The sequence below is a fragment of the Chrysoperla carnea genome, chromosome 3 (genome assembly GCF_905475395.1).
Source record: "Chrysoperla carnea chromosome 3, inChrCarn1.1, whole genome shotgun sequence".
Taxonomy (NCBI): Eukaryota; Metazoa; Arthropoda; class Insecta; order Neuroptera; family Chrysopidae; genus Chrysoperla; species Chrysoperla carnea.
Window position 1 is genome coordinate 49,301,432 of NC_058339.1, and position 27,844 is coordinate 49,329,275.

Sequence of the window (27,844 nt, forward strand, 5' to 3'; positions counted from 1 at the left end):
TACTTGTATCCTTGTTACTCTTACATAGCTTTATGGAATGATTTTGACGGCCAAAACTATTTCGTTGTTTTCATAAAGAAAAAAGTACGAGCTTTTTTCAAAAAAGATATTATTCTAGGAAATGGCACGTAAAATCCATGAATCCTAACTTTCTGCCGTGTAGTAAATAAGCTCCTGAGTCAATGTATGGCGGAAACTTTACACAATACTGGCAGACATTAATTCGTTATTTGGCAAGCAGCAAAAATTTTATTCATTTTTACGGACTTTGTTTTACAGCAGTTTTCACGACTTCTGCGGAGACTGCCACTATTTTTTCAAAAAAGTACATGATAGAACAAGAAAATCGTAGTTGAGTTTATCCGGTTATAATCCACTTTTTGCCGGTTTATTTCATTCAATTTTTTGTCTTTCTTAGAAAAAAATATCGCGTTTGGGAATTTATACTTCAGTAAAAAAATATTTTTAAAACGTTCAATAAGTATTTAAACATATACATATTTATTTTTATCAACACATTCATATAAATGTATCTATACATACATAACTATACAGGTACGAAGCAGTGGCAGTCTGGTCAATTATAATTAATGGAGCGTTAAATTGGTCAAACTATATCATCGCTTGGATTAAAACTAAAAAACCGACTCCACCCACATCATAAATTTACTATTTGTAAGTACAACATCAATTGAACATCCATATTCCTAATCCCAAAATCACATCCAAAATTTATTTTTTTAATAGAGGTGGATCTACTAGGCTTGTTTTTTTTTAAGATAACTTAAAAATACATTACCAAAGAATGCAACCTGATTTATCAAAAATTTCTATTTTGTAAGCAAAATACTTATTACCCATGCGTATATTTCAATGGAAGCTTGAGTAATAAGCTCCAATAAGTTTGTTTAGTTAATAAATACAATAGTAAAATTTACTATATTTTTTTAATAAAAACTCAAAGTTTGAAGTCAAAATGTCATACGTAGCTCTAAGAAAATAGGTATGTAGAACCAAGAATTAAATTAATGAAATAAAATGAAAATATACACTTTGGAATGTCAATCTAACAGACAAAACTTTATAAAAGTGACAAAAAGTCAAAGTTGAAATCAAGATACAAATCTTAAAATGATGTAAATGTTTTTATCTATTTAATATTATTTTACATACTAAAACGAATTCATAATTTATGATACAATAAACAATAATTTATTATTTCACAAAACTAAGATAAAAAAATAAATAAAAATCACCTTGAACTAGAATATAATAAAATTGTTAGCAACAAATTTTCTATGCATAATTATGAGACAACAATGTATTCAATTTATAATCAATCAAATGAAGAACCGGGCAAACCAAAATGTTTTATGTGCCGACAAAATCCGGCATTGAGCATGATTAATTTTCGCATGGAAAATTTTTACAGGATCTTGTTTAAAACATGTATCTGAACCTAACAGTTCAGGTTACCGGTGGACAACCCGGTAGGATATTGTTTAAATTAATTTTTTTTAAATAAATAAGTAATATTGACCGAATCAATTCGCTAAAATTTTTATCATATAATAGTGGTCAAAAAGCTGGTAAAATTTGAAAAAACGCAATTTTTATGATTTTTATCCCCCAATAAGTCTAAAAAAAAAATCAAATTTTTATTATGTATTTAATTTTTTGTAAATTGAAATTTTTCGTTCTTTTCTGTTAATTTGACTTTATTTCGAGTCCATTGGTGAAAATCTCATCTTTCTAAAACTATGTATCAAATAAAAAAGTTTTAAATAAGTTCTAGCTGAAGTAATTGTGCATATTTTTGTTTTTTTTGACTATCTAGCTTCAAAATTGATCAAGATTTGCCAATTTTAAAATGGTGCATTTTCTGTTCATTCAATCAAATGAAAAAGGATACATCTGATAAACCGTTAGAGATAGAACAAAAAGTTAAATATAAAAATTATTCCTTATAAAAAAATTACCAACTTTTGCTTGAAAAATTTTTTCGTAAACATTGTTTAAGGCAAATTTCAATAATAAGACAAACCTCAAGAAACGATGGATGAAAATCGAAAACAATAAAAATAAGATACGCTGATACTTTAAAAATATGTAAATTAAACATTTTATTGAACTGTTTGTGCCCAGCTATTTCTCATAATTACAACATGTCTGTCTAATCAGATATAATTATAATTTACCAATCCCAAAACTTAATATTTATGACATAACTCAAATAAAATTATTACTCATCTTTTTATTAAAAAAAAAAAATATCAACAAAGACTGTGGTTAATTTATATAAATAAATAGAAAATGTATTTTCCTAAATTGACGTTCCATTCAATCAATACGGTCAATAAAAATATGGTCAATAGTTCAAAGAAAAATATTAACTCAATGCGATCAAAGAATACAAATAATGATTAAATTTAGATCAAAAAATTATGACCTAATTCTTATTCTTATTTACTCAGGGAATACCATGGAAAAGTGCCTTAGTTTACCATTTTTTGTAAGGATAAAATATCAAAGACAGCAGATAGCATGTTCTTGTAGGGAATGATAGGTTTTGAGCTAAGCTGCTATTTTCGTTGACCATTCAAAGTAAACCAGGATAATAATCAAGTAAAGAATTGAATTCTATTCCTCATTTGGCAAGCCCATAAAAAGTACTCAGTTCAAAACTCTTCATGGCCGACAAAAATTTGCCATTTACGAAATATTTTGGCCAGATGAGAATAAGGCAGAATCTTTTTGATTTTTTACAACTCAAAAGTTCACTGGCTTTTACGTCATCCATTTATGTGGAAGATTAGATTTTCATATCACCTCCATGAAATAAAACAAATACGTGGGAATTAAATTTAGAGAATGTCTTAATTTTATTTTTTTTTTTGAGAAGCTTAGATCATCATTTTTTATTTCATGTTTCTAAATTTTCGAATTAAGACTAAGAAATTTTTTTAATGCCTATAAATTATAAAACGTAGTCAACTTATTGTATCATAAGTTTGTAGTTGGTTTACCATCAATATTTAACTAACATCAACATGCGTTGTGGTAAGGTTGCTCGAACAGCAGAAGTGGTAAGGTTGCTCGAACCCAATGGCTCCCAAACTATTTTCTCGTAGACCACTAGCCAGTTTTTCACTATTTAGTACTTTTATACTCTGTACTTTTCCCGTTTGTGAGTCGTACTTTACAACTGACCTGTATGTTTTTCTTTTTCTAGTCAACAACACTATTTTTACCTTTTAACCTTCGTTCATTCACCACTTGCCTCAATTACATGGTGCCGTTACGCTTGTAAAATGATTTAATTTCCTAGACCTCCTATTCTTATTTTCACTACCGTAGACCTATTTCACCTTCGATTCCAAGGGGTCAATATAGACCAATTAATAAAGACAGCCAATAATATAGTTCACTTAAAAGACTTACCTTAACAGTTTCATAATGAGGTTCAGCAGGCGGTTGTTTATGATTCAAAACTTGTTGTTTTGAATGCATACCATTTTGTTGAAGTGGATGATGTGCAGGTATATTTTGATGTTGTGCTGAATCACCATTAAATCGATTTGGTGTTGATGAAATGAGATTCGTTGTGGCATTTTGATGTGGAGGAACTCCATTTACAGCAGTCTTAGGTCTTGTACTAAAATTAAAAATATACAGAAAAAAATTAGTTATAAATAATATCACATGTTGATCACGTTCTTTTTATAAATATTAACTATTCATATTTTTTTAAATCAAGTGCAATCGTGATCTGGTCATTAATCTAATTTGAGGTCAATAATAAAGGTATTTTAAAATCTGTAATGAATATTTCAAATTTTTTACACACACACTTCAAAAATATCTTTTTATTCCTTGGTGGGGAAAATCAGCCGGCCAGGTATTTAATTAAAAATTAATTACGTGGAATAAACAATTTTACTACTAAAGCCAAACTGAAGTTTTAGTTCATTAAAAAGAATTATTTTCGACCTAATAAACTAAACTATTTTTCAAAGAATTTCAGGATTGAAAAAGATGATTCTGTGCCTTAATTGGTCGTATTTTTTTTAATGTTAATTATACCTTTAATATCGATTTTTATACAAAAAATTAAATTTTTTTTAACGATATTAGTTGCAACCATATTTTTTATTACTCTTAACTTTAACTTTGCAATGTCGGTATGTAGTATGTATGTATGTTTGTCCGGATTTTGTTTGTAAGATTATTTTCGGTTATATCTCAACTACTTGTCTAGTCTGATTGAATTGATTTTTGTTTAGTTTTTTAAAACTTCTTAATACTGCATATTAAGAGAATAGAAATTTTGATTTTCTTGATATCTTTTTAAGCGTGTCGATAAAATCTTAAGAATAAGTTATATGATAAAATTGAAAAAAAATCATTAAAAGTAACAAAATAAAATTTATTATATTGTTGCATAGAATTGGATATTTTCAAAGATTTTCATATTCTTCCCTGATAAATATCAATTTTCTTAGCTTGTGAAAAGACAATATTTATAGATCACCCTACCCAATATTTCCCTTTTTGCCAATTTTGCTATAGGCGAGAAAAATTTTTTTATTACCATTCTGATTCTCCAAATAATATCACTCGTTGTTTATGACGTTGTGGACAATTTTTGGAATGTGGTGGGTGCAAAAAATTATTATAAAACATAATTATCACTTCCACACAATGTTATAAAATTTATTGCAAAAATTAATTATTATTTAATTATCAATCACTATAAATATTATTGTAACACACTGTATACGATGATCCAATTAAATTAAATACATTTTTTATTATGAGTCATTAAAAAACTTTTAATTACTGCAACAAGAATACAATAAGAGAATAAGAAACAAAAAAAAATTGATAATCGAATTTAATAAAAATAATTTATTAACGATTTGACGTAATATTTAATTAAAACGATAAATAATTATTTTTAAGAGCCTTGTTTTTATAATAACATTAATTTTAAAAAAAAATTAATTTTTAATTATTTTATTTATTATTATTTTTAAGTTTATTGTTAAATATCAGAGAATTAATACATGGCTTCGCCTGTGTCAAGACATTTTGGTTCATTGAGGTTTGACTAATTTACCATAGTAGTGAACTTAGAAACGTTTCTACATACAATTTTCTTTAAATTTCGGGAGCATTTCTTATAAACAAGATTTCATAACTAAAAACTGGTCCTGCAGAAATTTCGATGAGTACTGTTATTGCATTTAAGATCAAATTTTGGTGGAACGTGGAAAGATGAACATTTAATGTTCTCGAAGGTGCTAACTTACGACCATTTTCAAAATTTTGGGTAAAATACGCATAATCTTCGCTTTGAGAGAAGGCACAAAGAGACATGAATTGAAAGGCGTGCATCTTTCAACAATAGCCCTTGATTTTTTTTTAAACAAACCAAAAAAATGATAATAACAATTCACAGATTTGCTCTCATCAATAATGCCCTTGTGCCTCCTCACTATTTTGATTCCAATGTCGCCTTTGAGAACACGAGAGAGATTTCAAATTCCACATTCAACGTAATATTTTGAATTCTAGGTAGGAGGGCACAGGTATATAGATTTTTCGTGTTGATTTGTTTTCCCCAGGTTTAAATGAACCTTGAAAAGTTGTTTTGAAAATTGTTGGTACTAATTTTTTCTTATCAAATTTATACACAAGTCTACGATTGATTCCCATTTACTCAAAAGTTTTGAATATATTCTAGGATATGGCACGTAAAAAAATTCATGAACTGCAGCCTTCTACTGCGTGGAACATAAGCTCCTGAATCGACGTGGAGCATTTTCTCTCATAGGACATATACATGGCAGAGCGGCCATTTTCGACATAGAAGGGAATAAGTTTCTGCTCCTTGCCAAATAAGTTCCCTAACGACCGCACAAACGTTACGTAATGCTAGCAGACATGCTCCTTCTTCTCTTCCCGACTAATAGCAATCAAACCATGTTAGCTTTTCGGGCGTTTGGGAGGGAGTAGGGGGAAGGTAGTCTCTGCCAGCAGTATGTAAAGTTTGTGCGATTATTAGGGAGTTTATTTTGTAAGAGGTAGAAATTATTCTCAATTTTTTCTTATTTTATTTCCCCTTTCCCCGCTATCTAGAAAATGAAAATTTTACTAAATCGGCTACCAGACCTCTTCATAATTATAATTTACTAGAAAATTTAATTCCGTAAAAAAAACTTCCATTGCTGCCCATTCACCTGTGCCAAGCTAATCCGCCTCAAGGCAAGTACCTTAGGGCTGAGAACGAGATATTCCTTATTCCTTCCACTTTATTCGCTAAAATCTACCTTTTTTAAAAGCAGCTAAAATCAAAATGTTAAAATAAAAAATTTTTGTTATTGTGGCATCTCTACTAAAATCTGTAAAAACGAGTCGGTCGGAGAGTGCTTAAATAAAAAATCTACAGGCATTTTTAACTGGTAGCAAATACTATCAAAAAAGATACGCTCCCTATAAATTACAAGACGAGGCAATGATATAAAATGCATCACTTTTTTATTTACATACGAACGAAATGTTCCCGACTTATCGAATCTAATCATGATGTCTTTCTAACCGTACTTATTTCCGTACTTTTTTCCATTCAAAACATAGATAACCCCTAAAAAAAAAATAACCCGATCCCAATGATTTTATGTACTATTTCACTCCACTGTTAATTATAAACAAAACATAACAAACACTTCAATAAACGCAAAATGAATGATTATCGAAGTAATTAAAAATTCCAACCACATATTCACATTATATATGTTGACACAACAGTAGCAAGCATTGAACTAAAAGTCCAATTGTTTCTGATAACAATAAAACTACAACATGTTACGATGAGGAATCACGCTGAGTGTACGCGATAATTAGTATACAAAACGTGATTAGATAGCCAAAACTAGTGATGAGGTAGTATCATATAATAACCACAAAACAACTAACACTGGACATCAATAGTGGACATCAAGTCATGACATTGATGACTATTACTATTCATAGATATTGTTATAAAAGTTCCATCTTATTAAATAGAATAGGGCAGGCGCTAGAAGGAGTTTCCTGAGCAAAGTATGAGGAATGTCGGTGTACGGATTAAGCCGGCGTGAGGTTTATACAATTTTTAGCAATTCAACAATGCTTTACGTCCAATCAATTAAAATTATTGTACACGAAATTCAAGTTGAAAAGTTTCAAAATAACTACTGACTCAATTGAGTATTTTCGCGAAAGTACGTCTAAGAACTTAAAAGCAGAATTTGTCTTACTTTTTTAGGAAAAAAGATTGAAGTAATGAATAAGTTTTTTTGGAAAAACCTTAGTTTTCATAAAGCGATTGTTTTGAGTATGATTCGATCGATTCAAATTTATTACAGGAACATATCGTTTGGACTTAAAAAACATGATCATTATTAAAGAACAAGAAGGTATAAAAAATAATCAGTTATTCTTATTTCCATGAAGACTACTCACGCATTTACACAGGGAAATATTAGCTGATTTAGACTTTTTGTAGCTTCAGGCTAATTAGTTTAGCACAAATATAGAAAAAAGAAATTTCAAAAAACAATATTTCTGGCATTAAGACATTTCGAAGAAACTCGTTGAAAAATAACACTTCTTAAAAATTTCTCCAATATCACATATTTATCAAACATTACATTCAAAACTTCATACAAATTTTTTAAATAATACTGAGAGAATTTCATTTCTAAGTTTCGAGCTGCCCTAACTAGATCACATGACTTTAGTGTACAAAACAGATAAAAATATTGTTTAAAATCTGAAATAGATCAAAAAGAAAAACTCATAGATTTTTGTGTGGGATCACTGGGATAAAAATCCAACCATAGCTAATAGCATTGCTTCTAGTGCCTGCACTAAAATGAAAATAAGTTTTGCCTTGCAGTGTTTTTGTGGTGTTGATAATTAATTTTTAATGCAAGATAATATTGTTTTTTTTTCAAACTGCGTCATTTTACACAATTTTATTGAATGAAAATTTTCAATATTATTATATTCACAACAAGCTTGTTGGGCAAGGTTGTAAGCGTTTACATGCTAATTACATACTTTTTACATGGAAAGTTTTTTTTCTTCAACACTGTTGATAGCTTCGAGACAACTGAGTCTTTATTACACTTTTAATGGAAAATTTAATTGATATGTGTTAGTAAATTCATTCCATGGTGGTTAAAAGGAAAAATTAATATGAATTTATTACATAAAGTCTTTATTTAGAAAAATAGTGTCGCAAAATTTGAATTTTACGCTATATTAGTGTTGTAAAGTGTTGACAATAAGAAAAACAATATCGCTGGAATCAATAACGCTGGAACCCTGGAGCCCGTGAAAGTAAAACTGCACTTACACGAATTGAAATTTCGCATTAGAATCAATACTATTGAACGACAGGTGCAATATGGGCTGGGTATACCAGGGTTTATCCATGCAGAAATATTTTTTGCCAGGATAGTTTTATTATTTACTGGTGTGACAGATATTTTGGTCAAGTTTGGACTGTCACACCAAGATATTTCAAAAGTAGAACTCAAAACGAAAAAATTAAAAAAAAAAAAAATAATTACGCGAAAATGGTAAATTTTTATTGGCTTTATATATTAAAAATCGGTGTTACAAATCTTTCTGCCGCGATTAGAGCTATCACACCAAATTTTTCTGAAAATATCTAGTCCATATTGTGCTTATCGTTAAATGGCATTGTTTCATATGCGAAATTTCGAAATCTGTCTTAGTACAGTTTTACTATCACGGGCTCTCTGCTTACAAGTAACATTTTTAAATAATTAAAAGAAAATAAACAAAATGCGATTTTTAGTTAAAAGGAAATTAACGATAATTAGAAAAATAAATATTAACCATTGTTGCAATATGCAAAACAATATTCTATTAAATTTTTTTTATTTTAAAAATAATATTCGTTTTTACACATTAAAAAATCAATTCTTCATAAGAGGTTGGGTTTTTTCAGGGAAAATGTCACTTTGATGAATGCAGTATGGAAGATTTATGAAAAAATTAGGTTTTTTTCATGCCCACGTGCCAAAATCTTTATTTAAAGGAAAATGGTACTTGGATCACTATGGTTCTAAAAATAATTTAACGCCGTCAAATTTTTCACTTTATAATTTTTAATCTATAATTTGAATTTGATGCTTATGCAAACAAGTTGACGACCACAGGGAGGAAATTGATAAATTTACCAACGAAGTCGCAGCCACCTTAATGGTCAAAGAAAATTTTGTCAACAAAATTTATATGTATCGAAGAAACGATGCAGTTTTGCCCCATATTCTTTAAATTTTTGACACAAGGGTACACTCCTAATAATTTAGCTACTCTACATGAAACCATTTTACTCTAATCATGCACAATTAAAGAAGTTTCACTTCAGAAAAAAAGGAAAAAAAAATCACAACAAAACTAATGTTCTAAATAAATAAGTATAAGTGAATTGTTGTTAAGTGATGATTAAAATAATGAGAACATTATTACATGTAAATGCAATTAGTACATATATTAACTGACAATTAAAACAACACCCACTGGCCACTTGAATGCGTGTGTGTTTAAATAAAGAAATATCATCATTGTAGATGATAGATTGATTTTCATTTCTAATAAGATTTTAATCAAAGTTCAAGTTCAGTGCCAAATTTCTTAAATAGAAATTAATACTTTTAGTACAATAAAATATGTTAAAAAAACCGCTCACTTTTTACTAAAACCTGGTGGAATGTGTTTCTTAGGTGTCAAATATAATTCGTTAACCATTGAGTTAGTTGCGCATATGTTTCTATTTGTTAATAAACAATAAATTGTTGATTAAATGTAAAAGTTGACTTAAAAAATTAACATATTTTCAACTTAATGCAAGTATATGTGAGTGTTTGTCAAATAATCGATAATATTATATTATAATCGATATATGTATACGTATTATATTATAATCGATATATTATATTATAATCGATATATGTACTAGCTGTGAACTACCTGCTTTGCTGGGCAAAGTAACCCCTGAAAAAAACTATAACCCCTACCCCTTGCGTAGGGGTTACAGATTTTAAATTTAATTTAAATAGTTTATCGAATAGTTTTGGAGAAATCTATGAAAACTTATCATCCATCTACCGTTTTCTCATAAAACCAATGTTGAACATGCCTACTTGTGAAGTCATTTATTTATTTAAATAATATGGCACCCCCACCATTAATAGTTTCAGAATTGATTTAGACTTAGCCCAACTTCATATAAAAAAATCAACCCTTTTATCAAAAATTGCCCTGGCGCTCGTACGTCCTTAAGATGTTAAGTATAAAGTAAATGATCACGACTGCACTTAAAATTATGACTAAATCAATCTAAATCAATCACTTTTATAAAAACCGTTATTTGAAATAGAATTTCGTAATAACTTTGACTTATTTCCCTAGTTTTCTAAAATTACCTTCTATTAAAATTCTTATGATCTTATTAAAATTTTTATGAAATCTACAACTATTGAATAATTAAAAGAATATTAGCACTTACTTTTCATCTATTAATCTATTGTCATGGTGATTAATTTGTTGTCTAATCAGTTCTTCTCTCTCCCTTTCTTTTGCCGAAATTTGTTCTTGGACTCGTTGCTTTTGTCTTTGGTATTCCTTAAGCAAATCTCCATTATAACTATTATCCATATGAGTATCTGATGCAGAAGTTAATGGTTGTACCGTTGGTGGTAGCATTTGTTTGATTCCGCTAACACTAATAGTAGCAGTTTTTTCTGATAATGAGTCACGACGCGAAGATAAATTAGTGGAAGAAGAAGCTGGTGATTCTCTACCTTTTTGATGTTCTGGAGTACTTGGTAAAGGTGATTTGTTTGGAATTCTTTCAAGACTTTTAGAGTCTGTATTTGTTCCGTTTGTGGGTAATGCGGGTGAGTGAATCGTTTTCGGTGTACTTTGTTCAATGATTGACGGTAATTGTTGAAATTCAGCATAACTACTACTTAAAAATACTTCGTTTTCATTCTCGAATAATCGATCAACTGATGAATTCATTAATTTACTATTTTTTACACTACCCGATAGATGAAAACTAGCGAAACTTGAACGTGACATTGGATTACTTGAATTGATATCACCTGTAGACAAAGCCATCATTCGTGGATTTGTGACATGCGCCGGTGAACCACCAAGTCCACTCGATAAACCATCGAAAGCTGGATGAAGAGATCTAGACATAACATCCGCTGCTGAGCGTGGCCTTGTGAATGGCATCGCTGAATGTGGAAAAGTTTTTGGTTTAATAGGTGTTACCAACATATGTTCTGTCCACGATGTTTCTAATGATGGCCGCTCTAATCGTTCGACATCTACATTTAAGGTGCGTTGTTCAAAAGGAACTGAAAATGTCTCTGGTGGGATACTTTGTAACCAAGATAACAAACTTAAATCACTGTCACTGAAACCCACACTACCATCCAATAAGCGTGAAAAACTCATTTCTTGTGATAATGATTCTTTTGAGCCCGTTGCTTTTGCTTGGCAATAATTCACACAGGATTCATATAAAATCCCTTTTATTATTAATTGTATAAGACGGTCATTTTTCGCTGTCGTTGTGGTACCCATGGCTTGATCTAATGTTTTTCTATCACCTGGCAAGAAAGGTTCGACTAGAGGAAACACTTCTCTAAAACATTTAACCCTAGCATTGCTAGGATTCCAGTCTTTATATAGTGCATGATCGTTTAATCGTGGCAAGGTTAAAAGAAGACATAATGTTGAATAGTCCTCTTTTGATGGGGCATATTTTTCGAGATCATTTAAAACTTTAACTACTTCTTCAACAGCATTATCCACATTGCTGCCCTGCAATCCGGCCTCTGATTTTATACACAATAATTCGACATATTTATGTGTCATAATCGTGTAACAGAATTTTCTCATATCAAACGATTGCAACGCTTCAAGTGGTTGAATAAATTCTAAAACATCATCCCATTGTCCATCTAAAATTAATTGTCGTAAAAATAAAACATCGTCGGAATAATTTCCATTGATTACTCCAGTTTCACGTTCAACACTCAATTGAGATATGTGCAGGTCACGATTATGTAAAAACTCTAGGGTCAGACGCACCACGTCCTCTTCCCTAAGAGTTAAATGGGCTGACGGCATGACGTATCGAATCCGGAGTCTGAAAATAAAAAAAAATAAATAAATAAATTAGTAACAAAATTGTCAAATATTTTGAATACAAATTATTACGCATAGTAAAACTTCCTTCCCAACAGAATGTGTTACAACAAATAATGTCAAATAAAAAGGAATGTCCTGGCGACAAATATAATGCCACGCTGAATCCCACCATAAAAAGTTATTAAAAATATAAAAAGATTGTTCAAATATTCCATGAATTTAATATCAGTTTTTATTGAAAAGAAAAAAATATATATACCTAAAGATATGCATATTTTATGTGGTTTTTATGCTTGTTCGAGTATATCAACGGACAACATTTTTATAATGCATTCTGATTCTGTAATATCCTTTCCGGGAAATATTTGTATATCCGCATTTTCTTACAACTGATACAGGTAATAAGGTAGAAAAAAATCCAGTAAATATATATTTCAAGCAGGCAATCAATGTGACTGATTTTAGTCGACTTAAAAGATTTTTGTTTCGAAATTTGATTAAGCTCGATATGTAGAATAATTTGGACAAAAAAAAAATGAAAAAACAAAAATCGATTTCATTTGACGATAGTTGTCCCTCGAAATTTTATATGAAGAATCGTGTTACTTTCGAAATTTTTGGGAACCATTCACCAAGTGATAAAAAGTCTCTGTTATGATCGTTAAATGAAATTAAAAAACATAAGGCTTGCAGTAGAGACATAGGGACAAGAACTACATCAAGATAGCAGGGAAGCGCGGCTGCCCCATCCCAAGTCTCAAAAAAAAAGTTATGCCAAATTTTCTATCACCCTACCTGGCTGGCAACGCTGTTGTATAACGATTGTTAACTGGGTTGAAATTAAGACACGGTTTTGAAAGAAAACATAGAAAATTTTCGGCATGTTAAAAGCCCCTGTCAATCAAAAGTGTGAAAGTAGATATTATGAGGCTGCAAAAATTATTAACTAAGTCCGCGAATGTTAGCCCCCTTTGAGGGAGAAGCAGCAAGAGTTAGGGAGAAGTTCCCTAACCTGTCAACATTCAACATTTATAAACGAATAAAAATACACTTACTAAAAATTGACCAAGTTATAAAGAAAATTTACAACAACTGAATAGAACGAACATTTTTTCAAGTGTCACTAACAACAATGAAATATGTAACGCACCACAATTTACAAGGAGGATTGAACTCATTTTAAAAATAAGTTGATGTCTGAGAAGTTATTACCTAATGACAAACTCAGCCCTTTTTAACAAACACTACTTACATTATTATAAGTGAAAAACTCACATTTACACCCTTTCTACCCTATAAATAACTACAAATATGAATATTAATAATTTTCACCACAACATATTTTTAAATGTAAATAACCTTTTAAACAACCCTAAGGCATGATTATTTTATGCTTAAAAGATTTTTAATATCAAGTGGTTTTGAAATAACTAAAGGGAATCGAATTTTTTTAAATCAATCAAAAAATATGGTAAGATCAATATACAGAGTGGAGCGTAAATGGATATACAGTTAAATATTACAATTTTTATTATTATAAGTTGATTTGTTGCGTGTGTGTCTTGGATTCATCATAGCAGGGTTATTTACGTTACTTGGCAAAAAAGATTAAGGCTAAACTGCTTAATTTTAAGAAAAATTTTGTTTCTGGTATATGTGGAGGCTTATTGGCTGTACCTTTAAAAATTATTTTCCTCCTAAAATACAGATTATTCGGTAAGCACGAAACGTATCAAAGTTGCATCTTTTTTAAACAGAATATCCTGAATATTATTTTATTTTCAGGTTCCACAATCAATATAAATGAGTTTCATTAAGAATTACTCTCATTTAAACTTCACGGTTATGAGATATTCTACAATTTCTGAAAAGGTAGTAACTAACTAATAATCTATTGAAATTTTTGAAAGTTATGGAACTTATCCGAGAAACGTCGAACATTTCGGTTAATTTATTCAATGATTTTCAAAACTATAATTTTTATTCTTAGCTATTTTTTCCCCAAAAACTTTTCAATCGTAAAAAAGTGTATTTTAATAAAAGTAAAAGTATTAAATATTTTTTTAAAATCAATTCGAAAAAAAAAAATTATTTGGAATTCAGTAGAGAAATAAATTTGATTTAGTGAAGTGTGAATTCAAAAATTGAAAAATAATTAAATTTACATTTGAGATTGAAATATTAATTTTCAATTTCCAATCAATTTTCTGCATGATATGAGTTGAAAATTGCATATCTAATATACAGAATATGTAATGAAAGTATAACTAGTCAAGATTCAAACCATATTGTAATATTGTATACAACATACAACAATATGTATAGATTGATGCTGCCCTCACATTGGAACAACTAAACTTGGTATTTATAAAGATCTTGCGCATTAGTATTGTTGTATTGTACAGCCGTACACTCCACAACAATTTAATATTATTACCACAGGATGTATACTTTGTGTGTATAAACACTGTGACACTGTGTTATTGTTTGTAAGAAATGTCAAAAAATTCAATAGTTCGGTCAGAAAGAGAGTTAAATATAAAATTTATACAAAAAGTTGAAAAATATTTGGTTCTATACGACAAAACAATTGAATGCTATTCAAGCGAAAATGATGTGGATGAAGCTTGGAATGAGGTAGCAGATTACACGGGGATTTCTGGTAAAATTTTATCTGTAATATTCATTATTCAATATGCAAATGTTTTAAAAGTAACAATTAAACCATAGGCGACAAAAAGTTTGGTAAAATTTTAAGCCACGAGACTTAATTTAAATGAACGGTTGTGAGAATAACATCGAACAAAAATTATTTTCTGATGAATTTACAAAACAATTTATTTATAAAAAAATTAATTGTTTAGTTTCAGAATGTAAAAAGAAATGGATTATTATATGTCAAGCTTTAAAGCGTAACCTTCAAGAAAATGAAAAGACCAATAGAAAAAATGCTAAATATAATTATCTAATTCCGCATTTAAAATTTATGATACCATTTCTAAAAAAGTAAGTTACCGGGTAAAAAACTGAATAAAAACCGTGCATTATCTCACAAGCAATAAAACTTTGAAAAAATATTTTCAATAAATAAATTTTCATTGTCTATATTTACGGAGTACGCATATAAGAATTTCGAAATTTTATCGCTAGATATTCCAAGTATTCCATTTACTCTCAATCAACCCCTTTAAAATGTAAATTAATTCTCTGTAAATATTGTAGAAAGAAAACTACAAAATCCAGCGATGATGAAGATGGTAGTGACGATGGTAATGAAACCGAAGATACGAAAGATTTAGACAGCTTACGTGAAGCAAAACGAAGACAAAAGAAAGATACGAAATATGATGGAAGTATGAAACATGACAACCCTGATATGTCATTTTTACGTAGTTTATTACCCGATCTAGAACTGATGAATACACGACAAAAACAAAAATTTAAAATTGGTGTTTTAAATTTAATGAATGATATTCTTGAACAAAGTGAAAATTATACTGAGTTAGAACCAGATTCAAAAAAAATATCCATCATTTCTGAACAAGAGTTAATTGTTAAAGACGAAGATACTTAATTCTTAAGTTTATTTTAAAAATTGTTATTAATTTTTTGGTGATCAAATATGTTATAATATTTGATAATTATTTTCTGTTGTCAATAAATTCATTTTAAGTGGATGTTTTGATTCTTTTTTTATAGAATCAAATTTTACAAAATTCAAGAAAACAAAATCACTTTTAAGAAAGATCTTGCATGAGAAAAAGCGTTGCCTGCTTTCGAGAGAAGTCAAAATAATTTGAGATACCGCGTATTTAGGGGTTCAGCGGAAGCGAATGACATTTGTTTTCGATTTACTGAGAATTACGACTAAATAATTGAAATTTATGTGATTTGGAGAATGATTCACGTCATTTCTCGACGACTATTAACCTTATCTACGAATAAGCGCATACGTTTACTTGCCCAAGTGAGTAACACACAAAAATAATCAAAAAAAAATTTAATAAAAATTTTAGAAAAATAAAAAAAATGTATTTATTTGATTTTGAATCACCTGGTTTCTGAGAAATTAACTATCAATTAAAATTATTCTATTTCATACAAAGGCAAATGTGACTTATTGTGTTTTAATTTGAAATTTGTCGCTTAATAATCTTATTCGTAACTACGGCTACCATTATGGCAAATTTCCAACCATAAAAATGCTTTGATCACGGTTACAGGGGATAAAGACACGGAGTCCAGACAACGACGGTTTCTAAGTTTGTCTTTTAAAGGAATATTTAATTAGTTCTAATAAAAATGGTTAATTTAAGAAAATTATAAATTAAAAGAATGAAGTAATTAATTAAAACGACTGGCTAGAATATTTACAACTATACTTATTATGATTGCATTCATTTACAACTCATAGATGGTGTTAGGAGTAGTATTTGACACATGTATGTTATTACATATTAGCTAATTTAGATAATTTTTGCAGATTAATTAAATGATATCAAATGTTTACTTCGATGCACTTTTAATTAGTTCATTAATTTTATACATTTAAATAGCGGGTTCCGTGTTTATGAACATTTAGATAGAATACCTAATTGGCAACATAGAAGAAAGAAGAACCTTTCCATACTTGATTCTTACCCAAAAATTAATCTGGTCTATAGATCCATTTTTGAACTTGTTTGGTTAAAATTACAACAAGTTTCATCAAATTACGCAGCCAAATGCTTTTCGTAATTTTCTCAATTTTTTCAAAGGAGTACTCCTTAAGAAATTTTCAAAAAATCGGGAAAACGTTTTTTCTTTAATTTTCTGATGATTGAACGACTTCCTGTTTTTGAAATATCGACTAAAATTGTATGCAAGGGATTATTTATACGGAGCAATTTCTTTAGATGGATATCCTAGAAATTTGTCGTTCAATCGAAAAATAAACCAGATTTTGGATTCAAAAAACAAAGAATTCTTGCTCATTTAACTAGTAGGGAGCATTTTTCGAAATATCTCTAAATGTTCCGAAAGTAAAGTTTTTAGTATAAGAATCTAGGCTAAATTTCAAAAACTTTTCATCCAATCATTAAATGAACCCTATTTTTGTATTTTTTTGGGTCGAAACTACCTAAAATATGGAGTTTAATCTCGATTTGTTCAAAGGGTACGTACTCTTTTAAATAAAGAATTTGGGAATATTTTTTTTACTTCTGTTTTGAATAAAAATCATTTTCAGAGAACCTTGGTCAGGAAAATAAATTAAAAATTTGATCCAGTTGATGATTTTACATGTAGTTTCTGAGATATTACCTAAAATTCTATACAAAGGCTGATATTTCAAGTAAACCAGAGATGTCAGTAGGGAACGAATCAAACTAAAGAGACTAAAAAATACAAAATTATTTTTTAATTGCTTAAAAAATTATCATGACAAGTTTATATATATATTCCCAGGAAAAAATTTCTTCTGGATAAAATTGCTTAAGCATTACAGTATTTCTAAGTAACAGACCAAATTTTAACTTGGATTTACATAATACGGAATCCTAAAAAATGAATAAACATCAAATTCAGATTCAGGCAGAACTCGATTTTCTTAGTTAATTATTTGAAGCAGCATGTTTATTTATAGTTTGTAGAGTAACATGCTTTAATAATTATTATTACATTCTTTGAAGAATATAGTAATATATTTATACTGTTAATAAGTTTGTTCCTTTAAGCTAGGTGTAGTACAAGTGTAAGTAAAAAAAGATAGTCTTATCATACTCCAATAAACACTATCTTTTACTATTTTCAATTAGATGTACAACGAGCACGCCGAGCACAAAACAACAAACTTAATAATAAATAAAAAAACAACATATGTTATTTTTATTTACTTGTTACAAGAGTATACAAATAATAATCGTAATTCATTATTGATTTTTTTTCTAAATAAGAAAATTTTAATTTTAGATATACATGCAAGGTCTTATTTATATTTCATTACATTTAAATATCTAGTATTTTTTAAATTTTAATAAATACCTTTAAAGGTAAAAGTCGTTGTAAATATTGCTAAAACTTTATGACGACATTCATCATTAATTACCTCCAAACTATGCATGGAACTAAATTTGTGATATAACTTTTAAAATCTTCAAAAGTGATTTAAATTTAAATATTCATCATTTTATTAAATTTTTATACCATTTTTTATTTTCCGTTCTACTATCAAATAACGATAATAAAACCGATATAATAGACAACTGGAAAACTTTCTCATTGTATGAATAGAGATAGTTTCTGTTACTAAAAACCTGGTCCTGGAGGAATTAAATATTAAAGAAATAATAGATCCCAATACATCGTTTAGAAACAGTATAGAATACAAATAAATTATGAAAGTAGAAATTAAATATTTAAGTCTTCACTTTTGCTTCGTTTTCCGCCGTGCTCTATATGTCTATAGAACACGGCATGTGTTTTTATTAAAATTAATTTGGGTTGCGTGAATTTAGCTATTGTTTTAACCATTTAAGTTAAACAATAGAATATTTTTGTGGGTTTTGTATTTAACTATAAACTGACTATATTTTAATTAATTATACATAAAATTTAAACTTTTTTTTGGTAATTGGTCATTACCATTCTTCAAATTGAATTGTTTTTTCTTTTCATTTTTTTTAATTATGAGAATCAACTATTATATTTTCAAGTTCATTTCCCAGTGTGTTTAATAGAAGTTTAAGGAAGGATTGAAAACACACCCTAGTTTGATATATCGTACCCAAATGTGCTTTTCGAACGTATTGTGGAAGTTCGTATCACAATACGTTCTTTATTCAAGGGGGGTACCACTTAATAGACTGGTGGGGAGAAGGCGGTGTTTTTGGCAGAACGGTGAACAGAGATAATATAAATTTGTAAAATGTAGAATATACAAATTAAAAAAAAAATGGAATTCAAGATATTGGCGAAGGCGAAAAATGATGCGAAATTGAACAGACTTACAAATTGGGTCTTTGGAGATGGAATTATAAATCGAACTATCAATGACTGTCCTCTAGCTGCTAAGTACGAAAAAGTAATTTATTTATTAGTAACTACGGCTACACTGTTTAACTCTTACAGAAGACTAATATGAGAAGCATATTTTTCGAAAGACCTTTTATCTCAAAATGGAGCTGAAACTATTGGTTGGATACAAACGGTACGATTTCATTGTTATCAACAGATTTTAGCAGATTTCATTGAAGAGAAGAAATTAAATTTTAATTCTAATTATCAAATAAAACTCTTTCGTGTTTGGTAAGTTTAATTATTTTAGAATTGAGAAATTTAATTTAAATTTATAATTTGAATGGCCACATGAAATCATGTCTGGTTTAATTATTATACTATCAATTTCAAGTTGTTAATCAATGCTTCATGACTATAAACGAAGCTTAGAATATAATATAATCCACGTTGATAGATTGAAAAATGACCCCTGCCACTTTTAAGAGAGCGTTTTCAACAACATATTTTATATGATCGACCTATAAATTTGTATACTGGGTGGTCCATTTTAATCTATACACCTAAATATCGCGTTTTGTAAATAACCAATCAAAAAATTGCTTACAAAAGTTGCATAGTTTGATGAGGGATATCATAATCTGACATCAGATTGAACCTAGTCATTCGCGTTTCTTGAATAGCCAATTTAGATCCTAAACGGTAAGAGATAGATAACACTCTAAATTAGAAAGTTGTTCCGCATAAAAATACTAACAATTTTTGATCAAAACATTTTTTTGAAAAACGTTAGCTTTCCGAGGAAATGCGACTTAAAAATATGTCATTATTGCATTTTGAAAGAAAATAGGTTTAAAGTTTATTGATAATTGTAGGTAAGGGGGCGTCCATAAATTACGTGAGGTGTTTTTTTAAATTTTCTGTCCCTCCCTCTCCCCTTGGTGAGATGTCGTGAGGTTTTAGTCAACCCCCTCCCCCGTCCCCCAATCTCACGTGAGATTTTTCAGAATGTGGGTTTATTACGTAAACGCGTTAGATTGTTTATTGTAAAAAGAAAAAAACAATTTGGTTTGTGCTTTTATTTACGACTAGTTAAGACTACCAATCAATATTGCTGAGAGTTATAAATGTAATAAAAAGTTAAGAATAGAATACTTAAATTATGTCTACTGTGATTAAAAAAAAAGAATTACTCTAATTCAGTCCATGGAGAATTATGCGCGGTCTCAAGAGAGACTATTGGAACCAACATGTCCATATGATTTTCAATCAGAAAAAAAAATTGCGTGATATTTGTCGAGAACCCCCCTCTCCCCAACGTGAGATTAGATGATATTTGACTCGACCCCCTCCCCCCCTTAATCATCTCACGTAATTTATGGACGCCCCCTAAAGTCATGGCAAATGTACTCTATTGTCCTTGGCTTTTAGCTAATTCCTTTTTTCCGTAGTTAGCGATTAAATGCAATAATGACATATTTTTAAGTGGCCTCCGAAAGCTAACTTTTTTTCGAAAAAATGTTTTAAACAAAAACTGTCAGTTTTTTTATAAGGATCAACTTTCTATTTTAAAGTCTTATTCTAACTTTTACCGTTTAATATCTCAATTGGCTATTAAAGAAACCAGTAGAACTAGATCCAATCTGATGTCAGAACATGATGTTTTCCATCAAATTCTGCAATTTGGGTTTAAGTTATTTTTTGATTAGTTAACTACAAAACAAAATATTTAAGTGTATAGATTAAAATGTTCCATTCTGTAGGTATATAGCCTTTGTGACATTCAAAAACTGTTTAAAAAATATTTGTCAAAAAGTAACACCCCTTTTTTGGTTCGGGGGTTAAGAATGTGCTATTTTTAAGATAGTACCAACCAAGATAAAAAATTTCTTTTCTTAATTGAAATAAACAAAGAATGAAATTTTATTCTAAGCTTGAGGTGAATCTTATAATAAATACTACCGAAAAATATTAAGTACCGAATTGAATAAATTGAAGAGCCTAAAATCAACAAAATAACAAAAAGTACATTTATTTAATGATAAAAATATTTTCATATTTATGCTACATCACGTTTTATAAACTTTATTTTCTATACCTCATGCTACGTTATTATTTAATATATCTTTCATAGAAAGAATCTTTCTATGAATTCCGTGCAGAATAATTTCATCACTACAACTCCTAAAGGTCTACTTTTATACCATACATATTTGTATATAATAATTGAGAGGGGGGGGGATTTTTTATATCTACTAATATTTGATAGTGTTTCAAAGAATATTCAGTCGAATATTCGATTACTTTTCAATATTTGACCGAATACTGCATTTGAATTTTCATTTCCGAGTAGTGAATTTCATTCGTTCAAATACCAAATATACGGTTAAATCAAATTCAATTCAAACGCCGATGTGGAAAGAAGATTTGAAACTAAAATTGTACAAATCCGTCAGTTAGTTTATGACTACTTTATAATATACCAGATTGATACCCGCCCGCTTCACTGGGCTTAAAAGTAAAAACCACCGCCGTATAGCCTCCACCCTCTCTTGATGTACACAGTTTTCAATTTTGTTAAATGTAAAATAGTCATTATTCATTGAGTATATCAGAATAGTTGGCCATGATTTGTTTGAAATTTACTTTTTTAAATTTTTACAGAATTCTATAATTTATGGTTCAAAATAATGATGATAGATCTCTTCCATCTATAATCATCACTTTGAACCATAAACTAAAGATTTCTGTAAAAATTTTAAATGGTAAATGCCAAATTAAATTAAATTTTTTAATTTTTTTTTTAAATATATCTTTATTAATTATAGTTCATGTGTTATTCTGATATATCAGCTATATTGCTGTACAGTATCATTAAAAACCATTCGCTAGTTTTAGCGTGAAAGCGTAACCAACAAACAAGCTTACTTTCATATTTATAATATGCAGGGATAGGGATTAACTTGTCACTTAAATTTTTTTTTAAATTTCGCAAATCTTCATAGGATACACATTATAAACAATACTGAATCTCCGGAATTCTCGCCTTTCACCTTCACCTTTTCTAGATAGTAGCTATTTTGTCAATTTAATAAAATCATGGGTATCTCTGGAATGCCAATACAAAAAAGCTGACCACGTTGTACAAAGGTTTCTAGAGTGAAGGACTCGTTGGGAGCAGGGTTCGTGAGAAAGGGTTTTTAAAGCCGAAAAGAATTGTAAGGTTCAAAGGTCGCAAAGATATAAAATTTAAGGAGTAGGTAACGGTAGCGGCTAATAACATTAAAACATAGAACAAAGATTCGTTACAAATCAAAATCTGACCACAAAACGTAAGGATTTTTGGAAATTTCGATTTTGAACTTTCCACTACTAAAGAATTAAAAAAATTAACAATAAATGCATACAAAATAAGTACTCTTTGAATTTTAATATCAGTAAAAAAGACTTAGAAAAAATTAGATAATTTAAAAAAATTGAAAAGAACCATAATTTAGATAAATATATGATTAATTGAAATAATAAATCTTGTTTAAATAGAATATGTTCAAAACTTTTAAAGGTAATGTAATTGGTTTATTGTTAAGTACTGTTGTAGATTGTAGTACCTCTATTATTTTATTCAATTTCTATGCAATAATAAAATGTTGTAATGAACTCAAGGTTACGGTCATCTCTAAACAAGTTTTATTTGCACTTGGTTCATTCACATTTAAAAATTTTTATTATTTGTAGAAAACTGAAGTTTATATTGTTATAAAAACGTGATTTAAAGTAGATTTAATTTAAGGCTGTTGTCTCTGTACAATATTGTAAAAATATTGTATTACAGCAATAGTATGTATGTATAGACATACTCAATAAACACACATACTAAGATATAGTATTAGTTTTAACTCTACTACACTTGATGTATTCTATATGATAAATAATAATAATAGACATTTCTCTTACACTATTTATACTCCAAATATAATTGTTTCTGTTATACAATAAATTTAAATAACTTAGCTCAATTATATCTCAAGAATAAAGCAGTCAAAAATTTTGTTTTTTTAAACTGAGAACAAATACATGAATGATCAGTTAGTTTTTCGAAAATATCTTAAATCTGGTTTTTTCCTAGAATTAAGAAACGAAAAATTATCCGAACTTTAACTGCATTATCTCGAGACGGTCAATCGATTTCAAATTTTTATGAGTAAATGTATTATTATATTCTTTCTAGTAAGTATACACAATATTAAAATTTTCTGTCGATATGCCCATAGCAAGACTACAACCTTAAGAAAGGGTTATTGTAAGTTTTAAGAATTCTGTATTTTTATTGAAAGATTATTCATTTAATATAGAGCCAAAAATGTCGCCTTCTGTGTCAACAGTGTTGCCAATTTAGATGTATTCCCACATATTTAGGGGTGAAAAATTGCATTGGGGTTTTTTTAGGGGGATAAAAGTTTAGGCTTTTTTTTTAAGATTAAAAAATATTCTGATAAATAATCTAATATCTACAGGAATATAAATTTAGAAAAATTTCAAAAAAAAAGTTTTATAAAATTATTTAGGAGTTTTTAGAGGCTTTTGACCTCATTCTTAGGGGAATAAAAATCTTAGTCTTGGCTTCACGGTGCAGCAGCTCAATCAAACATCTATCGTTTTAAAATCGTGACCGTGAATTTTTTAGTGAAACTACTTATATTTGGTTAAATTTTTTGTTCAATTTTGAAGAAAATTCGAAAATTGTAAAATTTTGACATAAAACAGCATACTTTCAATGCATAACGATTAAAAACCAAAAAATAAAACTGTGTTGCTGAAATCCCTAGACAACCAAGAAAGAACTCCGAGTAAATCAGGCTTCAAATAGATAATAATTATTATTATATAATAATTCGTTTTTTTTTTTTTTTTGGGGAATACATGGATTCCACCCGCAGAAAAATATTGTAACAACAAAGGTAAAGTTAAAAAACTGGGCACATTTTAGTCGAATTTAACTAAGAGATATTCAAAAATAAATGGAAAATCGATTCCCCATTTTTGCGAGTTATGATTTATAGACAAATAGGGTTACGATATTAGAGCTAACCTCATTTTATACTTATATATCTAATATATATCTAACATCAAGGATAGGTCGTAGCCTATATTAAATTTTGCCTAATTTTTTAATCTTTTAAATATGCAATATAATAAATAATACTAAGTTAAAATGCCGAATAGGAAATGTAAAATAGTAATCTAAGTATTCAAGGAACTTAATATAATCAAAGTAGTAAATAATTTACTTGCAGTTAAAGTCTTTCATCTCAAACAAAATATAATATTGATAGAAATTTATTAAAGTATATAATTTGCATTCATCATCTGACTTATTTTGACTACGTCAGCTTCCTTCTTTTATAATATGATGCACGAAATGCGATCATACTGATTATGGTTTATAAATAGTCGCCGGTAGTGAATAGCGATCACGTAAGTACTCCACTCTATTGTAAGTAAACAGTGTAGTCAAGATACACGAGTCTGTAAAGTTAATTCTTTAACTTTATACATCTTTTTAAGTGTTTTATAAAAAGAAATGCACTTGAAGAATAATCTAAGCACCATACCACTTCGAAGTATAGTGAACTGATTCTGGAAGAAACCAGTTTATTATATTTTTTTTAACGAATGTAATTACGAAACGAATGGTTTTGGATGGCTCCTCATTTAGACATTTGCTCACGATAATCATATTGTCTTGTATTTGAGTTTCAAGAAATTTTAACCAAAGCCAAATTCAGAGTTAAATGTGCGGAATCAAATTAAAATACCAAACTTTTCCAAAAGAAATTTTTAACATATCACAAATGTTCCTATATATTACATTAAGTTCAATTTGTCCAACAAAATAAAACCAACAGGTTATTAAAAATGATTTGCCTTTTTTTTTCCATTCGACCAAAAGTTGGCGAGAATGCTGATTTTGTTCACAATTTCATATAAGACTATTTTTAGATTTTGGAAGTATAGAATAGTATATAATAGTATATTTCAATAACTAGTATAGAATAGATTATTAGAATTCTCGACAAGCACATGGTCTTGTGATTAGTGTGCTCGCATCTCGTGCGGAAGGTCGTCAGGTCGAAACCTACCCACGTCAAACAATTTTTTTAATCCCCAAACCAAAAAAGCGGTTTTATAACTTTGCCCGCTATGAGTGTTTGTATGTCTGTCCGTGGCATCGTAGCGTCTAAACGGACGAAAAAAATTTATTTTTTTGTTTCGTTTGAAAGGTAATTTAATGGAGAGTGTTCTTAGTTATGTTTCAAGTGCGAGTTTAGGGTTCGTATCCGGAACAACTAAAAAACAGGCAATTATTCTCAAAATCGGTTCAGTTTGGAGAAGGCTCTAAGGAAAAAGATAATTTAATGGAGAATATTCTTAGTTATGTTTCAAATGCAATTTTAGAGTTCCGTATCCGGATCAACCAAAAAATAGACGATGTTCCTAAAAATCGGTTTTGTTTGGGGAAGGTTCTAAGGAAAAAGGTAATTTAATGGTTAGTGTTCTTAATTAATATATTTCGAGTGCGAGTTTAGGATTCCGAAATTTGTCGGGAATTTTTAAGTTTTGTAAATTTCACTTAATTTATAAATAAATACATAATTTATAGCGAAATGAACATAGTTCCTATCGCATGTCCCACGACATTTCTCGCTTTTTTTATATATGCTGAATATTAGAATTATATTTTTCAGCCCATATTTTTAATAAGCTCACTTTCGACATCTACTACGTAGGAAAGCCTTTTGAAGAAATTTTTGTGCAAGTCCATCATCGACACAAAACAAATATTTTAATCGTTAACTTTACAGATTTTATGTTTATATTGAACGAGACACGAAATGCAATTAAGAATATGAAAATAAAAAAAGTATGGTACAATACAAATCAATCCACCCAAACATCCGATAAAAAAGAAATAAAAAAAAGTAAAACATTGTCGTTGTCTGCGCCGGATCTTTTCAAGGAGACAAATTCCACTTTCAATAATCTACTTACTAATCTATATTACATACATATGCATACAAACGTACATACAAACTTTTCAGATTATTTTTAGATGATTATTGTTTATGTTCTTATTTTTTATTTTTAATTCATTACATTTACAATGCATAAACAACTACTTAGTATTCACATTTATGTATGTTAATAAGCGCCAGTTATCTTCTATCATTACAAAGACAGCTGACATACAAAAAATAACTTCAAAATTATTGTTTTACAGTTTTATTCAAAAATATTCTAAAAGATAATGGGCTAAAACTCTCCCCAACAATTATAGAGTAGATGGACCCTAAAATATCATTTAGTTTTCAATATCTCATTTTGAAAAAACAATATTTTTGCCCCAATAAAAACATCTGCCATTATGATTTAAGATTACACAAGACACATAGAGGCCCTTGCATCTTGTTAAAATAAAAAAGTACTTTCGGTATATCAAAGATTTAACAATTTTTTTTTCTATGTGTTTTTGAAAATACGTAAAGCAAAAACACTGCGGTCAAATTTCTGCCAATGACATTTTTGTATTATTTGGGTCTTGGAAAATGATATTTTCATACCGGCAGAGAAAAATATCTCAATACATGCAAAAAAAAAATATTGTTCGCTTACTTCTCCTGTCCTATCCTTTTGATATAGACGAGAAAATTTAACACAAAAATAAAAACGTCAAAATCGCTTAATCGCAACATTCCGTCAATAATGTACCAAATCAACTGAAAATGGTTACTAAGGGGGGGGGTGACTTTGGATTCGCTAAACACGAATCCAAAAAAAATCCACGGAGTATTTGGGGAACTTGAGCGTGGACCTGATTTCAAAAGCAGAACTTGAAAAAAATTCAAAATATTTTTTATTTTATAAAAAGTTTGCAATGATCATGAAAGGTAAAAATATTTATATTAAAATTGAAAAAATTCATTTTCTAATAATTATTTACTATGTTGTATAAAAAAATGTACAAAAAATGTACTTTTTAATGCACAAACGAGTGATATTATTTCGGGATAATCTGCAATCTTCACAAAGTTTATAAATACCTTCTAGAACCTAATGCAAAACACATCTCGTTCCATCTTACTTTAGAAATTTAACAGGTAAAATGCTCAATTTCGTCGTCTAATATGAGGCAGAAAGAATGATTTTATGGTACATTTTTTTATGACATGAGACGGATTATAAAGATAGAGCCTCACATAGCAAAAACGTTTCTTATAAAAATATCAAAAATTTTTATTCGCACTAATAAGATTTTTTCGAAAATTCAACGAATTCCACAAAATCTTATATATGATGTAAAAGGTTTCTGATGCCTAATAGCTCGTAAGGGAGCGTTTCCGAAAACGTTCCTCATGAAAACTCTTGTCTCAACGAATCCTATAACTCTCTTGATTGTTGAAAAATTATTCAGACACCCTGTATAATACCATAAAAAAATAGAGGAATAAAGCGACATTCAAATTAAAATAGCCTTCATTGTTTATTTTCACAATATTATTATCGATAGTGTTCCCATTATATCGAACGATGATTCGTTGTTTCTGAT

The 27,844-nt window shown here is 28.9% G+C and overlaps 2 protein-coding genes across 3 annotated transcripts in view; one reads left to right on the forward strand and one right to left on the reverse strand.

Moving 5' to 3' along the window:
• Positions 1 to 27,844, reverse strand: part of LOC123296664 (WD repeat-containing protein 47) — a 167,144-nt gene that overhangs the window by 88,310 nt on the left and 50,990 nt on the right. Inside the window, exons 3-4 of one of the 2 annotated variants that reach the window (XM_044878234.1) lie at positions 10,589 to 12,244; positions 3,442 to 3,655 (exon numbers count right to left, since the gene is read on the reverse strand). In XM_044878234.1, the coding sequence (XP_044734169.1) occupies positions 3,442 to 3,655; positions 10,589 to 12,225 (1,851 nt within the window). In that variant the 5' untranslated portion in view covers positions 12,226 to 12,244. Of the gene's footprint in view, positions 1 to 3,441; positions 3,656 to 4,591; positions 4,727 to 10,588; positions 12,245 to 27,844 lie in introns of those variants that run through there. The other variant, XM_044878238.1, reaches the window with a different exon arrangement.
• LOC123296074 lies at positions 14,675 to 15,820 on the forward strand. The gene is made up of 3 exons (XM_044877535.1): positions 14,675 to 14,908; positions 15,111 to 15,252; positions 15,469 to 15,820. The coding sequence occupies exons 1-3, from the start codon at positions 14,743 to 14,745 to the stop codon at positions 15,818 to 15,820; spliced, it is 660 nt and encodes a 219-aa protein (XP_044733470.1). The 5' UTR covers positions 14,675 to 14,742.

Bases quoted from the DNA above. Each gene is read 5' to 3' on its own strand.
- LOC123296074 (XM_044877535.1), top strand. From the start codon at position 14,743: ATGTCAAAAAATTCAATAGTTCGGTCAGAAAGAGAGTTAAATATAAAA. The intron at 14,909-15,110 runs GTAAAATTTTAT...TTAATTGTTTAG, and splicing joins AGATTACACGGGGATTTCTG to TTTCAGAATGTAAAAAGAAA. The intron at 15,253-15,468 runs GTAAGTTACCGG...TAAATATTGTAG, and splicing joins ATGATACCATTTCTAAAAAA to AAAGAAAACTACAAAATCCA.